This window comes from Manis javanica, chromosome 13, assembly GCF_040802235.1.
Source record: "Manis javanica isolate MJ-LG chromosome 13, MJ_LKY, whole genome shotgun sequence".
NCBI classification, from domain to species: Eukaryota; Metazoa; Chordata; class Mammalia; order Pholidota; family Manidae; genus Manis; species Manis javanica.
In genome coordinates this window covers 18207780-18225844 of record NC_133168.1, presented here as the reverse complement: position 1 = coordinate 18225844, position 18065 = coordinate 18207780, and the positions used below count along the sequence as shown (strand labels likewise).

Here is an 18065-nt window from a genome sequence, read left to right as displayed (position 1 = left end):
GAAACATTGTTACCCTTACCTTCCTTTCTTATCTTTGTTTCTTTTTAATTGAAGTATCATTGATATTCAATCTTATATTGATTTCAAGTATAACACACAGTGGTTTAATAGTTACACATATTATTAAATCCTCTCCCCCTCTAGTGTGTTTACTATTTGTCAACATAGAATGGTGTTACAGAATCATTGACTATATTCTTCATGCTTTACTGCTATCCCTATGACCAATTTATATTACGGTTGAGAATTTTTGTTTCCCTTTATCCCCTCCCTCTTCCCACACACTCACCCCAGCCCCTCCCCTGTGTAACCATCAGTGACTTCTCAGTGTTTATGAGTCCTCTGCTGTTTTGTTCCTTCTATTTTGCTTTATTTTTATATTCCACAAATAAGTGAAATCCTATGATATTTGTCTTTCTCTATTTGGCTTATTTCAGTTAGCATAATACCCTCTAGGTCCATTCATGCTTTTGCAAATGTCAGGATTTCTTTTTTTTTTTTTTTAATTACTGAATAATATTCCATTGTGTACCACATCTTTTTATCCATTCATCTATTGTGGGCACTTTGGTTGTTTGCCTATCTTGGCTATTGTAAATAGTTAAGTGATAAACTTAGAGGTACATAGGTGTATCATAAGTTTATAATATTGATTGATTTAAAAATATTGTACCATCCTTGCATCCCTGGAATAAATTCCACTTGGTGGTGATGGATGATCCTTTGGATGTATTTTTTAATTCAGTTTGCTAATATTTTGTTGAGGATTTTTGCATCTGTGTTCATAAGGGATATTAGTCTACAATTTTCTTTTTTGTACTGTCTTTGTCTCATTTTGGTATTAAAGTGATGCTCGCCTCAGAATGAGTTTGGAAGTATTCCCTCTTCTACTTCTGGAATACTTTAAGAAGTACGGGTATTAGCTCTTTTTTAAATGTTTGGTAAAATTCAGCTGTGAAACCATCTGGTTATGGAATTTTGTTTCTTGGAAGTTTTTGGATGACCAATTTCATTGCTGATGATTGGTCTGTTCAGATTTTGTTTCTTCCTGAGTCAGCCTTGGAAGGTTGTTGCATCTTTCTAGGAATTTGTTTCTTCTACATTGTCCAGTTTATTGGCATATAATTTTTTTATACTATTCTCTAATAGTTCTTTCTATTTCTGTGGTTTCCATTGTGACTCTCTCTTCTTCATTTCTGATCTTGTGTATTTGTGTACCCTCTCTTTTTTGCTTGAAACGTCTGGCTAAGCATTTATCTATTTGTTTATTTTTTCCTCAAAGAACCAGCTCTGGTTTCACTGATTTTTTTTCTATTTTATTATTTTCTATATTATTTATTTCTGCTCTGATGTTTATTATGTCCCTCCTTCTACTAACTTTGGATTTCATTGGTTCTTCTTTTTCTAGTTTCTTTAATTGTGAGTGTAGGCTGTGTATTTGGGATTGTTCTTGTTTCTTGAAATAGACCTGTTTTGCTATGTACTTCCCTCATAGAAAGGCCTATGCAGCATCCCACAAATTTTGCATTTGAATTTTTCTTTTCATTTGTCTCTGGAGACCATTTCATTTGTCTCCATGTATTGCTTGATTTCTGTTTTAATTTGGTCAATTGATTAAATGCTAGACCTAAGCATGTTGTTTAGCCTCCATGTATTTGTAGGCTTTTTTATTTTCTTATGTAATTTATTTCTCATTTCTTACCATTGTGGTTTGAGAAGTTACTTAATACAATTTCAATCTTCTTGAATTGATTGAGGCTCTTTTTGTGACTTAGTATGTTGATCTATTCTAGAGAACATTCCTGTAGACTTGAGAAAAACGTGTATCCTGCTGCTTTTGGGTAGAATGTTTTACAGAGATCTATTAAGTCCTCTGATCTAATATGTTGTTGAGTGCCTCTGTTTCCTTATTTTCTGACTGGTTGATCTGTCTGTTGATGTGAATGGTGTGTTAAAGACTCTTAATATGAATAAGTTGAAGTCTGTTTCCCCCTTTAATTCTGTTAGCATTTGTTTTACATATTTAGGTGCTCCTATGTTGGGTGCATAGATATTTGTAATGGTTATATACTCTTGGTGGACTGACCCCTTTATCATTACGTTATATCCTTCTTTGCCTCTTGTTACTTTCCTTGTTTTGAAGTCTATTTTGTATGATATAAATACTGCTACTCCTGCTTTTTTCTCCCTTTTATTTACATGAACTACCTTCTTCCATCCCTTCACTTTTAGTTTGTGTATGTCTTTGGGTCTGAAATGAGTCCTGTAGGCAGCATATAGATAGGTCTTGTTTCTTTATCCATTCTGCCACTCTGTGTCTTTTGATTGTTGTATTTAGTCCATTTGCATTTAAGGTAATTACTGAAAGGTATGTACTTATTGCCATTTTAGTCATTGTTTTCTGGTTGTTTTTATAGCTTCTCTCTGTTCCTTTGTTCCTCTGTCATACTCTTCTCTTGTTATTTGATGGTTCTCTTTAGCATTATGGCTAGATTTCTGTTTTCCAATTTTTTGTGTATCTCTTATAGGCTTTAGGTTTGTGGTTACCAAATGTTCAAGAATAGCTTCCTGACTATATAACAGTCTCTATTAAGTTGCTGATTGCTCTATTTCAAACACAGTCTAAAAGTACTATTTTTCTTCTTCCTCCTCCTCCTCACTTTATGTATTAGATGTCATAATCTGCTCTTGTTGTGTATCCCTTGACTGAGTTTGTGTATAGTTGGTTTTACTAATTTGGTTTTGTTATGTTTTGTTTTAATTTCATACTTTCTTGGTAAATAATTGATCTCCTACTTTTACTGTGGGTTTATTTTCACTGGTGAAAACTATTTAGCCTTAGGAATATTTCCATCTATAGAAGTCCCTTTAGAGTATCATGTAATGCTGGTTTAGTGGTTATAAATTCCTTGCTTTGTTTATCTGGGAATTGTTTAATCTCTTCTTCAAATCTGAACGATAATCTTGCTGGCTAGAGGATTCTTGGTCGGAGGTCCTTCTATTTCAGTACATTAAATACTTCATGCCACTCCCTTCTGGCATGTAAAGTTTCTGCTGGGAACTCTGCTGATAGCCTGATGGGGTTTCCCTTACAAGTAATCTTTTTTCTCTGTGGCTGCTTTCAATACGCTCTCCTTATCCTTAATCTTTGCCATTTAAATGATATGTCTCATGTTATCTTCCTGGGGTTCCTTTTGTTAGGGGCTCTCTGTGCTTCTATGACCTGAGTGTGTATTTCCTTCACAATTTTCAACAATAATTTCCTCAGAGAGACTTTCCATCCCTTTGTTTCTCTTCTCCTTCTGGTACCCCTATTATGCAAATATTGTTTCATTTGGAGTTGTCACACAGCTCTATTACTATTCTTTCATTCCTAGAGATCCTTTTTTTCTCTCTGCTCCTCAGCAACATTGTGTTCCTATTTTTTATTTCCATCTCACTGATTGTCTCCTCTTGCAGCAATCTATATTCATTCCCTCCATTGCATATTTCATTTCAGTTACTGTATTCTTCAGCTCTGAGTGGCTCATTTTCAGCTCTTCTGTTTATTGAAGTTCTCATGGGGTCTTCAATACTTTCCTGCAGATCCATTAGCATATTTATGCTTTTATTTTGAAATCTTTATCAAGAGGATTGGTGATCTCTGTTTCATTTCACCCTCTTTCTGGTGTCTTATCCTATAGTTTTGTTTGGAACATAGTCCTCTGCCTCCTCATTTTGTCAGAGTTTCTGTTTTTTTTCCTTTGTATTAGATGGATCTGCTATGCTTCCTCGTCTAGATAACATTGGCTTTGTGAAAAAGGCATCCTCTGTTGCCCAGAAACTCAAGACTATTTCCTCTCTAGTGCTTGGTTCTCTTTTGTGGTGGACCCCCAGTTGCTGTTGGTGGGCAGTGGGCAGGGCTGTCTTTCCGTCTGTCTCCTGGCAGTGGTTTGTCTTTGTCCAAGGTGGGCAGTTTGCCTCAGCCAGCCCTTTGTGATTAAGCAGTGGCTTCTGCTGGGGTCATTGTGGGTGAGGCTGCCCTTTGCCTGCCCTGCAGTGATGGTGGGGCTCCTGTGTTAACAGGGTGGCCGGGGCAGTTGCTCGGCAAGTTGCAGTGGCAGGGTGTGTGGGCACACAGTGGCAGAGAATAGTGCGTTGGGGGAGCAGGGGTACACAGGGTTGAAAGTGGAGAGTTGCAGTGCACCAGTGTTGCAGTGGGTACCTTCTAGCAGGGTCAGGTTTGCAGCACTGGGCTTGGCCACCCTAGGGAAGAAGGAGCTTTTGGAGCTGGCTCCTGCAGGTGCCTCTCTAATTGGGCTGAGAAGGCTAGGAGAGTCTTCTTTCACCCACCAGGCAGCAAAGTCTGATGCTGCCTGGCTGATTGGGCTGGTGCCCCCAGTGTGCAGGGAAATGCCTTGGGGCTGAGTCACCAGCAAAGTGGATGGAGTGTCTGGGGCTCCCAAGAGTGCCCAAACCTGTTGAGCCAATGGAGGGCTGGTGGGGGGGGTATCATACACCTGCCCTCTCTCCTGCAGAGAGTGCTCTGTCCAACCCTGGCCCCTCTGGCACTCCACCCACTGCTGGCAGTTCTTTCATAGTGCTGCCTCTGTGTTGGGTCTCAGCAGGACCAGCAGAGCATGCCTGTCCTCTGAGAGTGGCTGGAGTTAGCCTCCCAGAGTGCTCCAACTGTCCCTGATGTCCAGTTCCATTAATCACTGGAGCCCAATGCAGCGTGGACTCGTGTTCCCCAAAATATCTCCAAAGCCAGGTTGCAGAGTTCCTGAGTTTCTGTCCCCTCCCCACTTTGTTTCTCTTCCTCCGCCTGTGGGCTGGGATGGGTGGGGATTCCCTCTCTGTTGTGGCTCTGCCACGTTACCCTTCTCTGTGTGGGCTTCTCTTCTTCCCCAGGTGTAGATGGTCTGTTCTGCAATCTCCAGGTCATTTTCAGGTTTAGTTGTATTTACTGTGATTGCTTCCTTGGTGTGTGTGGGGGGGGAGCAGGTTTCTGTCTTGCCTTCCTACTCTGCTATCTTTTTTCCATGTCCCTTACCTTACTAAGTGAAAAACTTAATTATTGAACTCCAATGTAAAATGATCTCAGTTAGCCACTGAATGGACTCAAGATGTTAAAGAGAACCTTCAGCTCCCTTAAGATTATGGACCCTTAGTTTCAGACTTTAAAACTATATGCCAACTTTGTATTTCACATACTTACAAATGGGAGTTTTTTTGAGAGTATACTTTTAAATTTAAAAATTCAGCTGACTAAACCTTGTTCATTTGCATAAGATTCACTAGGATAATCACACTAAGCTGGTACATTAGAAGGCTATATACTGCTGATGAAAGATTAGAGATACTGTACATTTTCTAATTGAGTAGTCTGTCCCTTGAACAGTCATACAGTGCAGCTGGGTACAGTAGCCAAAAAGGGTACACCGAGGATTAACATCAAGTTCTTCTAGTTTAAGCAAAATAAGCTTGCACAAGCTTCCATTAATTCAAATTTCTGATGACTCAGTAGCTGTCACAGCCTGTTACAGAAGTTTAACCAAATAATCTTTAAAGGTTTCTTGGCTGTTGAGTGGTATGATTTTACTTACTTGTTTATTAAATAGATTAGTAGTAATTTTTTTCTGACTGGGTAAATCACTTCAATTCTTCATTAAAATTTTATTTTTGTGCATAGGTTTAATTGAAGATAGGTAAATTACCATGTTAGATAATGATAGGTTTTAGATGAAATAGCAGGAGCAGTCATTGGATATATTTTTATCCTGTTTTTTGCCCCATAGTGGTGTTTTAGTAATCAAGCTTTCTCTGATTTTTAACTTAAAACTTTTTGAAACTCTAATTCAGGAGAAATTGTGCTGTCATAAGTGCCTTAAAGCTTTCAAATTTACTATATTTGCAAAGATACAATTTTTATAACTTATACCTGAAGTTTCATTTCAAGTCAGGTATGAAGGGGAGCTTTGAAAAAGGTAGTGGTCTCATATCATATTTGCACAATTATTATCATTATCTAATAATAAAAAACACTAGGGCTTGAAATATTGAAACGATTTTTTTAGATAGTGAAAAATGCTCTTCCCTTCTATCAGCAAATATTTTATGGGGATAGGAGAATATTAACAGCTTTTCCCAATTAGTGGATAATTTTTATGTATTGTCTCATTGTGAGTCATAACTACTGCATAGACAGTAGTTTTTATCCCTTTGTATAGATGAGAAGGGTCACAAAATGATTCAAGTAGCTTCCCTTTCTAAAGTGTCACATTTAGCAAATGGAAGATCCAGCATTAATCCCCAGGCCTGACATCAAAGTCCACACACTTTATGCGATACTTCATTGCAGACAGTATAAGCTGACAAGAAGGTGCCTAAGGTTCTTTATTAGTGTTTGAGAAATCAGAAATGGGGTTTTCAAATACTGTAGCAAAGTAAATATGAAGATGATTATAGGAGGCTCACAAACTGCTTGGTCTGAGGCAGCTTCAGCCTTTGCAGTCAGGTAGCCAGGTTTTACACAGTACTACATGCTGCTGTTCCACTTAAAGAAAGGGAAACAATCCCTTTCTCCCCACCAAGTAGATACAGTTATGTCATTATATAGTTATGTATTGTGTATATCAATGTCATCTACATAGACATGCATATACACAATTTTCAAAAGACTTTTTTAGAACAAGTCCCAACACCATAGCTAAGAATAAGACCATTTCAGTCCTGCGCTCTCTTCAGCCACATCATCTGTATTACCAGAAATGATTTGCTGTTCATGTTGGTCCTGTCTTTTCAAGAAGTTACAGTATATTTAATGAGTGACTAAGGAAATCAATGTATATATTTTTATTCAAATCATCCTTAAAGCTCTTTGGCATGGTTCCAGTTCTTAAAGAATTAAACTTCATGCTATTTAAAACATACAGATTTGACCCCTTGCAGGTGGCAGCAGAAGTTTTATTATCCTGACTTGTTAAAGTTTCATGTCTCTGTGCCTTTGTACCCAACTAGATTTTAAATCCATTGAGAGTGGGAAGTAAGTCTTGAGCTTAGAATTGTAATACATTACTATGAGAAGGGTAACATGATTTAGCATGCTTATTTTACAAATGAAGAACTATAGCTGAGAAAAGGAAGTGAAGTATCTGTGGTCATAGAATAAGGACTTCTTTTCACCAGTTAGTATGCTTATCATGGTGATTCATGAGCAGAAAGCACAAAATTAGTTCATGAGTTTGATGGAGACCTGCTGTTCACCTTTGCCCCCACCTCTTCTTTCTGTTTCTTTTGACAGACCTAAAGAGCAAGAGGAGGGGGAAAATCTTAGAAAAAATAATAAAAGGAAAAGAGAAGAAAACTGCAAAACAAACTGCCATAAGTGATCAGAAGAGCTGGGCATTGGCTCGTAGCGTGTTAGGAACTGGCAGTAAATCTAACCCCTTCATCCAGTGCCTTTGATCTGAACTGCTAGGGGAGGAATACGGAAAGCCTCAGGTTGAGACAGATGAGAGGGCTGGTGCTCATGATGCACAAGAGCTGGGAGAAAGCTGTGGTGTGGTACATGTTAGGTAGCTGTACAGTGATAAATCTGCTTTGGGAACACTGTCACTCAGAATTTCTGATAGGAGAAATGCTTAGTTCTAGCAAGATGATAAATGAGAAAATGCTGATAGCTCTTAATCCTGAAACTAAGTATAAGTCAGTTTTTCCAGTTTTTAATGATCACTGAATTGATGGAAATGAACAAGTTACAAATATTTATAGTCATTTTTACACACTTTCTTTAAATCTTGAGGTCAGTCTTATCCCACACATAAAATTCTAGACACAGTGTTAATGCTATGGAAATTAGAAGAGAAATAAATGCAAAAACTAAGCATCATAGCAAATGTAGTTCTGTTATTGGGCAATCCAGTCTAGAGAGATCTCCTTGCATACTTGGTGAGACCTTAGCCCCAGGGAGAGTTCTTGACTCTGATCAAGAAAGAATTCGTTGGTCAGGTCAGACGAGTGCAGGTAAGGAAGGAATTCATTAAATTGGGAGCGGTAGTGAATGGTAGCGGCCATGCGGGCAGTAGAGAGCGGGGAAGAGCAGAGGGAGGACAGGGAAGTACAGTAAACTCCTGCTTGGCATAAGGCAGATCCCTTGCCGACTCCTGAAGCCAGGGTCACCTGGCATCTAGTGTCCGTCCACCAGAATCTGCATGGCATGGGAACTAAGCCCCTTCTGTCCCAGGATTTGGGGGAGCTGTGGAGCACTGGATGGAGTGAGAGCTTCCCAAAGCAAAGAGATTTGGGGGGCAGACTACTAAAGAGCACAGCCGTAACAGCTGCAGTCCCGTCTGGGTCACTGGGATGATGGGAACTTGCAAGCCCCAATCAGAGATCTCAGTAGCCCTTCCCTGCCTGACTGAAGTAGAACACAGAGAGAGAAGACTTGTGCTTAAGTCCAGAAAAGTGAGTGAAGTAGTGAGGTAACAAAGACACCACTGGAAAAGGAGTCTCTTATTAACCTCCAGACAGGCTTGGTAGAGCGTGAGACAAAACACACTAAGTTGAACAGAAGAAAGCTTTATTTAAGGCAAAATACCCATTTAAAGAAAGGGGAGTGGGCAGTCTCAAAGGAGAAGTGCACTTAAAGGCTTGGGATTCAGGACTTTTAAGGATTTCAAGAATGAGGTAAAGGGCCAAGGGAGCGTAGGCTGGTATGTGGCCTTCTGATGTCTATGCCAGTGGTAGAGACATTAGCCTGATCAGTCCCCTGGATATTCTGTCAGACAAACAACACGTGGAATTTAGTGATCCTGTTCTTCTCCAAGAGAGTGGTTACCCTCAAGCAGTTGGAACGTATCATTAAGGACTTAATACAGTTGTCGGTTGTTGGCTAATTACTATAAAATATGTGAGGAATCTTACCTCCTAACTCCCTAGTTTTTAAAATGGAATCTTAGCCTTAAGATGGAGTCCCTCCTGTTCTTACTAGACTGTTTTGTTCTGGCATTTTTCATCATAGGCAGGAAAAATTAAACATGATGCTGCTCTGTGTCCCTGCTCTGCCTCAGTTCTGCCGGACCCTGTCTTCTTTTCCTATGTATATATTTAAGTTTTACATAACCATTGGCTTCTCGTCTAACAAAAATAACTACCTCAGTAATGACAGAGACCTAGTCATATAAGCAAACAATACATGAATGATTTTTGAACAAATGACAAATGTTTTTTTTTCAAGCTAAGCCAACATTAACAAATTGAGAAATTTTACGTTAAAAATCCAGACTTTTGTCTTCTTTTGAAAAACTAGTAAACCTGGCCCCCATCCAGCAAGACAACAAGCAGTTGCTCTTATTTAGAAGACCAACAGATTCTTGGCCTCCATTCTTTAATGTACTTCGTCATTCAACACATGTTTTTTGAGTTCCTACTGTGTGCTAAGTATTAATCTAGGTGCTAAGAATACAAGAGTGAACAAAACAGACTAAAACCCCTGCCTTCATGGAGCCTACAAGGTAACCAGGTAAAATGTAATTTGTGTTAGTAATAACTGCTAAGGAAAAACAAGCCAAGGAAGGGAATATGAATCTCAGTGTGCGTGGGAAATGGGGTCGAAATTTTAAGTAAGGGCCTCACTGAGAAGGTGCATTTTTGAGTAGAGACCTAAAGGAAGAGACAGAACTTGCCATGCAGGAATGTGGAGGAAGAGAATACCAAGCAGAGCCACAGCAAGTGGAGAGGGCCTGAGGTTGGAGCATGTCTGTCACGTTTGAGAAAGAGGGAGGAGGCCAGCTGTATTTGCTGTTTTTCTTAGAGCCCAGCAATACTATGTGCCTGTAACTGTCAAAGATCAGCAAAGACCAAGAGGTCTTAATGTTTCAAAAACAGAAAAAAATGTATCTCTTTGGGAAATAATGGATATTCCTGGGCAAAGTGCATCTCTGTTGAAAAGAATCATCCTAATGATCCTATTTCACAATTGTGAAATAAAACAGTGGCCCCCTATGATTAGCGTGCAGAAAGATGCTGGGGGAAACATGTAATGATTGGGAAACAGGACTGCTGTTTCAGTGGCTTTGTGTTTGCATGTGCATAGTGTGAAGCTGCTGTAATGAGTGGGAAATTTTCTCGGACATCAAAACCTTCTACAGGTTTGAGTTTATAAAAAAAGTGTTAGTGAAGTCCATTAGGGATTGTTGCCCTAGATAGGTAAAGGCATTTGTAGGTACATATCTCCGTAAGACAAAGAACTTAAGAGAACAGTTACATGAAAAAAGTTAACCATTTGTGGTGTTTTCTGATATAACTGATAACACAGATACAAATAACAGAATCTTTCTTAAGTGGAGATTAGGTTCTGAAGTCAGCACATAAGGCAAAGATCTGGGATAGTCAAAATTATTCTTGAAAATCCCTTACAAAGGTGTATCATATCTTCTTTCATTAAGTCCAGCAGAGGCAGTTTTATTTCCAGTGTTGGAACCAGAACTCCATTTCCTCAGTTGAGCACCAGATGAAATAGTCTGCCATGTTATATGAACAAAGCAAAGCATTTTTAAATGCTAGAATTCCACTCAGCACAGGCATATAATCACCCAGGGAGAAGCGTGAAGGGACTAGAACCATCTGGGAGAGAAACATGTTCATATCTGTACTCCAGGGCATAGTTTACTGAATGTACAACATTGCCCATGACGTTTGTTTTTCTTTTCTCTTCCAAGTAGATGCAGGGAAGGTGTCATTCAGTTCTGTTAACACCTAGTTGTGTGCACATACTGTTACCCTGCAAAGCAAAATAACAAGAGTGCAAGGAACATGAGGTCTGTTATTCAGTAATAGGTTCCTTTTTCTACAGAACATTCCCCCATTTAAAAGCTGTTTAAGCAGCATCAAGGCACACAATTAGTGGCTTTATGCATTCTCTGTATTACAGCTTACGGTAAAAATAAAATGTACTCTCCCAGTGGTAGTTAAGTACCCTTTGTGATGATAGGAGACCCAGATTTTTAAAATTACCAGCTAACTCAAATAGTAGGAGGAAAAACATTTTGATACTTTTTCTTTCACTTGACCCATGCTTTCAGGTATACAGATTGGTGACCAAGGAATTGGTTTCTAAGAGAGTTAGGAAAATACATCAGATTTGTTGCTTCATATGGCATGTTAGATCTGCTTGAATTTATTGATGTCTGAGGTATTGTTTTCTGTATAGTAACTTAGATCTGTTAGAATTTATTGATGTCTGAGGTATTGTTTTCTGCATGGTTGACTGCTAAAAATAACGGGTATCTGCAAGATACTGCTGGAAAAAAGCCCAATACTTAAGTCCTTTATTTGACTTCTTAAAGAGCAAAAAATGAAGACCATGCCATAGATCATAATCCTCTTAGGAAAATGTTATGGAAATAAGCAGTTATAAAAGGATTTGAGGCCTGAAAAACACTTGATAGGCTGTGTTCTAAGATCATTTCTAAACTATTACAGAAAGCTCTAGAAAACAATATTCCTACACCCCCTCCCCTGGGCAAAAAACAAACACTTTTGGAACTGATTTCTGAGATTAGTTATCCCATAGGTTTCTTAAGACACTGTCTCCCATATCATACTTGGTGGATTCTAAATTATAAAGATTGTGGGCTTCAGATTGTTCATTCCTTTTACTTCTTAATAGGTAAAGTGAATAAAACCAGTATTGGAAATTCTCAACAAGAGGCAGGGATTTATCAGAATCACCTGTGGTGTTTCCTTTAGCCTTTCCTTCTTCCCTTTCACACACAACTCTAGCAGTACCTTAAGAAAAGCATACATTATACACAGAACTTCTGTTGCTACTGGGCTCTCCAGTGATCTCCTCACCCTTCTGATGCCGTTGAGGTAAAGGGCAAAAGGCCTGCCTCGTGGTGGCACATGCCAGGTGACTGGCACAAGCAGGCATCCAGCAAGGTGCTCCTTTGCACCCTTGTGGTTTTGGGGTCGTTATTGTTGCAGTGCTTGTGATAGGAGGAAGTTGATTACAGTATTAATTTTGATGTGGGTAAAATATCACCAGACTTGGTAGTAAATCAGAAGTGCCTAGCCTTTATCCTGGATTTTGTGTGCATTATAAATTCTCAGAATTAAGGAACTTAATTTGTAATTCTGAATCTTCTCATCAGTTTTCTGGAAATTATATATATACATGAAATATATTTTATTATTATATTTCTTTTAACTACTGACTTACATGTTTGTAATGTGTTCTTTAATTATTAGGAGGAAACAAAAGTGTTACTAGAAAACCTGCATGGTTACCATACAAATTACTTCGTGGTTTTGAGATGTCTTCATCAGTTCACCTCTTCTCTTCCCAAGTACCCATTGGGTCGACAGGTAACCAGAACTTCCTCATTTGAAATTTGTGCAATAGGAATTAGTTTCTTGCTTTGATTTCTGCAACATTCAGGCATCAGAATTTGAAATGGATCCAAATCTTGCAATGAGTGCACAATTTAAATCCATTCCAGCTCTACGCATTACTGGTGATTGAAACAGTATTTTTTGTTCTGATGGCTACAGTGAGGAAACTGCCACATATATTCTAGTGGTATTGCTTCCCCTCTGGTATGTTTGTACAAAGGCATTTAGCTTTCTTCCTTCAACACTTCTTTGTCACTTTCACTGAGAGTGTCACTTTCTATGAGAAAGCTGATTCTCCACCTTAGTGAAATGGAAAAAAGAATCTGTTTGAGAATGCTTAATGGCTAATCTTGCATTGCACCAGGAACTAAAAGGGAAGCAGTACTTCCACTCCTTGCAAACTCCCGCCCCACAGGCCTTTGTATCATACCACTCATCTATGAGCCATCTCTGGAGTGGATGTCAATGGAAGAATTCTGTATTCCTAAATCTTTGCATCCATAAATGTTTACAGAACAAATATAAATATGTAAGAATGACTTGCATATAAGATTATTTCTGCCATTAAGCCTTCTTTTTAATATTCACACTGTTTTTATCATTTCCTTATTGCAAAGTGACCGGTCGTATCAGCCAATCCCAGTATAGTCTCCGTTTGCTTTTATGTAAATGGTGTTCCTATAAAACTTGATCCAAATGATACAGACCAAGTCTCTTGTCATCTTAAGAAGATGGTTGTTTTTAATAATAAATATTTTTTTTGTCTTAACTACTTATGATTTTTCCAAACCAGTGGTGTGCCTGCTTAGTGCATCACTTTTGGTTCCTCACTAGTATGCTGTTTGCTTACAGATCAGAGAGCTGTATTGCACATGTTTAGAAAAGAACATATGGGATTCAGAAGAGTATGCCTCGGCCTTGCAGCTGTTGAGGTAGTTTGGTTTTTTTCATTTTTGTCTGCTCTAAGCCTATACCTTCCTCCAGAACTCATTCTTCTAAGGAGTTTCATAAGTAGCCATGCTGTACATAATAACCTGGATATATCTTGAATTTATGTTTATAGCTTTCGCTGTTTTTAATGTAGCAACCCTCCATTTCTTTGCTGGTTTTACCTTATTTTTGAATTTGAGGCTTTTAAGTGAATGTTTATTTAGTGAAATGTTGACACTACATGAGGAGAGCTTAGGTATGGATCATTTTAATCCAGCCAGTTTGACATGGCAGGGAGAGTCATCATAGAAAGTGAGTTCACCATGGCCCCAACCTGAGGGGTGGAGGAAGAGCAGCATTGGGTGAAGTGCATCCTGGGAAGGAGGTCACTGCTACCCTTGATGAGATGCAACCATGAATAGGCAGTGGCCTTGATGTTTCACCCCTTCTGAGCTGGCTCTGTCCACATTAATAGTGGATAATTTATAATTTATGTAATTCATAGTTTATATCAATAATAAGGTATTTAATGTCACTGTTGGATACCAAAGATCACTTGCTTTCCCTGACAAATTTACCTTTTAAAGTTACAAGAATCATTTATTTTCCTTGGCTTTAGGCTACATGTATCATGATTTTTTATTCTTCCATAAAAATAATGACTACTTGGATAGTGAAAAAGGGAAAATAAGTGTAAGGTTTCTGCACACAGCCTTAAAATTTTCCTCAGTGGATATGAATCCTTACATAAAAATACTATAAAGTCTGAGAACTGTATGTTTATTACATCTTCATTTCCTCTGGGCCCACAAGAAAAGAACAGATAGGCACAGTAGGAGGAAAATTCACACTGAAAGTACTTTAAGTCCAGAGGCTTACTAATTCAAATGTTAGTGATCTAGGTAGTGCAGTTTAAGATAGGAAACCAATTTGATGCTATCTAGAAAAACAATTCCCTGTGGAAACTAGATTGCCACTGAAAAGCTATTTTTTTTATTCTTCTAAAAAATTTTTCATTTTATTTTTTTTAAATGCCAATGAGATTTCTACATATTTATATGCTTCAACTGGAGTATTTCTGAGACTTTTTTGGCTTTCTATTCAAGTCAACATACTTACCTCAAACACCCAATTGATTCTTTCTGGGTTTCCTCTTTAACCTTTGTGATTAGTGATTTGTCTTCTTTTCCAGCTGGGTATTCCCAAATTCCTCGATTCTTTTGTCAGGGAAGGGCTTGTTCTTTTCCTTCTGCATCTCGCTGTCCCTGGTAATCTTGGGGCACAAGGCAAAGATCAAGAATGCCTATTCCAAACTAGGACAAAGAAATACTGTAGCTCTTGGGGGGAGGGTTTTCCCAGCGGGAAGCAAATTCCCTATGAAATCAATGAAACCCAGTAAGTCAAGGGAAAGGGTCCATTGGGAGAAACCAATTTTTATTCCTCACAGCTGAGATTTGCTGGCCAGGCTCGTCCCCACCCATCTCCTCCAGCCGCGGCTGGCCGTCTGCCCCATGGTGCGCTCTCTGCTTCCTGCCTGCCTTCTCTGGGAGAAACTCCATTGGCGGGTCCTTGGTGACCAGCAGATGCCAGACCAATCACATACCAGGAACACAAGATAAGAGAGAACAGCCATCTTCTCTCCACCCTTGCACCAGAGGCTGCAGCAATAAACACCTATTGATATGTAAATGTACTAAGACCAGGTGGGAGATTATGGAAATTCTGCCATTTACCCCACAACCCACCCTTCCAGAATTCTCACCTTATACTCTACACATGCCCCAATCTTCTGCAACAACTTCTGTGAGAGAAAACTGGAATACTGAAACCAGATTAATAACATCCAGTTACAACAGAAATTATGCAAAAGTCATGACAGTCCTCAAGCCTGAGGATCCAGCTGGGTTCAAAGTCCTCCTCAGATTAAGCCCATAGCTGGCCTGTTCCCCAGAAGCCCAGCCGCTGAACTAGTAAGGAGCTCCGTGCACACTCAGCAAGCAGCAGCTATAGCCGGGAGGTGGGCCCAAGCCACAGGACTGTGGAAGAGAACAACCTTAAGGGTGATGCAATACATGTTTAATGTCACCAGCATAGGTGATTCATCAGGCAGGGTGCATGCAGAGAACGGTCCTGTGAGTGGACAGTGGCAGGACAGGTGCAGGTGTAGTGCTACTGGAAACACAGGCACTGGCCACAATAATAAGACAAAACTCCGCAGTTGCTTTTACCTTCCAGCCATCTGGGTGCACTGCTGTGACCTTTGGGGGTGCTCTGCAGTTACTCCAGGAACACACAGGAGGCCAGCTTCCAGGCCTTGTCCCCAAGGGGCCAGTAGGGGCAGCCATTGCCAGCCCATGGGTCAAGATGTCCAAGGCCATGTAGTCTCCAGGTTGCTGTGGGGCTCAGTCACATAATGTGTTCCTGCCAGCCTCTACTGAGTTCTCCAAGTGTCAGAGGCAGGCCTCACCTACAGTCTGTAGCCCACTTGTGTTTTGCCCTGGACCAAGTTGTCTGCTCCATCATCCTCTGGGGATGCCAAGGCAAACAACCTGCAAGTTGCTGCCAGAGACCCCAGTCACACGGACCTCTAGTTTGTCCATTTTGCAATGGTGGAGGTAACTGCACATGTTTTGTCCAAGCCCACCCGAGCCCTTGTGTACCAAGGGGCACAAGGACTTCAGCCTTTGTGCCAACTATAGGATAAACACTCCAGTAGCCTACAGGACTCTTCTTGCAATAATGCCAGAGTTATCTGTAAAAGAATCAGGTGAGCATAAGATCATACACAACATTAGACTTAGCTATTCCGAAGGGGATTCAGGCTCATTCCACTCTTGACAGCTCACCTCTGCAACCATTGTAAAAGTATGGGCCTCAGGACACCATTCAGGGTCACAGTAAATCAAGGAGTATCCAGTTCATGTGTCCACCAAAGCAAGGACATACTACACATTGATTGGGGACTGATCATTTACTCATCATGGGGCCTCTGTCAGAAGAGGCCCCAGCCAGCTCCCCAAGGTGGGTGCCTGACACTCCACTCAGTCAAACCGTAAGGCCCAACTGTCCTCTGCCAAGGGTCCAGGTGGGTTCTGCATGTCCTCCCCCAGCAAGTACTGCTGGCACACAGGCTTGACATGGGGCCTTGCGTCTGGCTTCCGTGTCCTGTACCTCAGCAGCTAGAATGGCTGCTCTAGCTTTAATTGGTGCCACAGTTCTAACAAGACCCTATTGGGTTGCCTGTAAAGTTTTTCTTTCATACCCCCGCCTTTATTAAATCAACCTACATCTGGGTCTTCAGGACCTTCACAGGGCCCTTTGAAACCCTCCTTTCAGTTGTTGACCATATTTCCTTCCATTCTCTTATTGCTTCAACCTCCCCCAGATCTGCTACCGTATGAGTAACCTCACTTATGGGTTGCCCTACATGGGAGGCAAGAATAGTCACTAGGAACCCAAAGAGAGATGGGGGAGCTGTATGCAGCACCACATTTTCATCCCTATGTTGAACAACCATCAGGACCCTGAGTGTCTATATTATAGGTGATATTTTTCATGCCCAACTCCTGTAAAACCTTCTGGAGCTCTACATACATTTGCCAGCTAGTGGGGAAGTGTGGTAAATCACCCCAATTAGGTCAAATTACCTTGAGAGCTGCAGTCAGCCAATCCAAAAATGCGTGATTCCTTGGGGTCTGATGGGCATTTTGTAATCTCTGCCAGAGAGCAGAATGAGTTGTTAGAGAAGGCAGTTTACCCATTTCTGGCCCAGACAGAACAATGCCCTCTACTCCTAAATCCCAAAGATGTAAAAGCCATGTAGGCAAAGGTTCTGAGGGCTTCTGCCAACACTGGTGCTCAAATCCACCAGCTTAGCCTGGGTGTTGGAGTGGAGCGGGGTTGCTTGCTCCTCTCCCTAAGGAACCCATGGTTTTTCTGTCTTTATTATCTTAACTACAGCCCGTGGGCCTCCACTGTGGGAAGGGCTGGTGCCTAGGGCAGTGGCCTTAGCAACAGCTCTGCCCTGGCCCCACCCCCTCATCCTCCATGGCTCCTCCTCCCTGACGTCTCTACCGTCTCTTGGGCTGAAGGCACCACCCCTTCCTTCACCTCCCCCCAGTCTCTTGCAGCATGCATTTTTCTGCTGCCGCCTCCCTCACTGCTAGTATCCTTCAGCAGTGCAACTTTGGTTTTCAATAGCTTTTGTTCCCTTTTCAGAGAATTCCACAACTCATTTTCCTATTCTTCCAGTTAGCACTGAAGTGTGTCTCTCTCCTTGGTAACCCTTTCCAGCACCATGAGAAACAGCCACCCCTCATACCCTGCTGCCCCAAGGCTACTCAGTTCCCCCAAGGAGTCCCCTATTTTGCAGAGCGCCAACCCCACTGCCTCAGGTGTCCCCACCCTCCCCCAGTTCTGGGGAGGGGCCCACTCTTCTAGGAGGCACTTTACCCCAAACCAAATCCCCACTAGGGATCCCCAGGTGAATCCCCACTACCCACAGGGGGATCCCTGGGTGAAGTGCCACCATCCCCAGGGGCATATCCAGGTGTAGCCCTACCATCTGTGGGGGGTTCCAGAGTGTCTCCCCACCACCCTCAGGGGGGTTCCTGGGTGTCTCCCCACCATCTATAGGGGCAGCCTACCCAAACATCTCACCCAAAAGATTTCAGGTTCACCAGATCCTGCTAACTGTGCCAAGTGTAGCTCCAGGGGAAAGGGTGTTCCCAGCCTGGGGCGAATGCCTTATGAAACTGGTG

General features: G+C 41.0%; 1 protein-coding gene across 5 annotated transcripts in view; it reads left to right on the top strand.

Annotated features, from left to right (window-relative positions):
* Positions 1-18065, top strand: part of ORC3 (origin recognition complex subunit 3) — a 60722-nt gene that overhangs the window by 23529 nt on the left and 19128 nt on the right. For all 5 annotated transcript variants that reach the window (XM_073220996.1, XM_037013935.2, XM_073220997.1 and 2 more), the window contains 2 exons: positions 12232-12348; positions 13228-13307. In XM_073220996.1, the coding sequence (XP_073077097.1) occupies positions 12232-12348; positions 13228-13307 (197 nt within the window). The remainder of the gene's footprint in view (positions 1-12231; positions 12349-13227; positions 13308-18065) is intronic.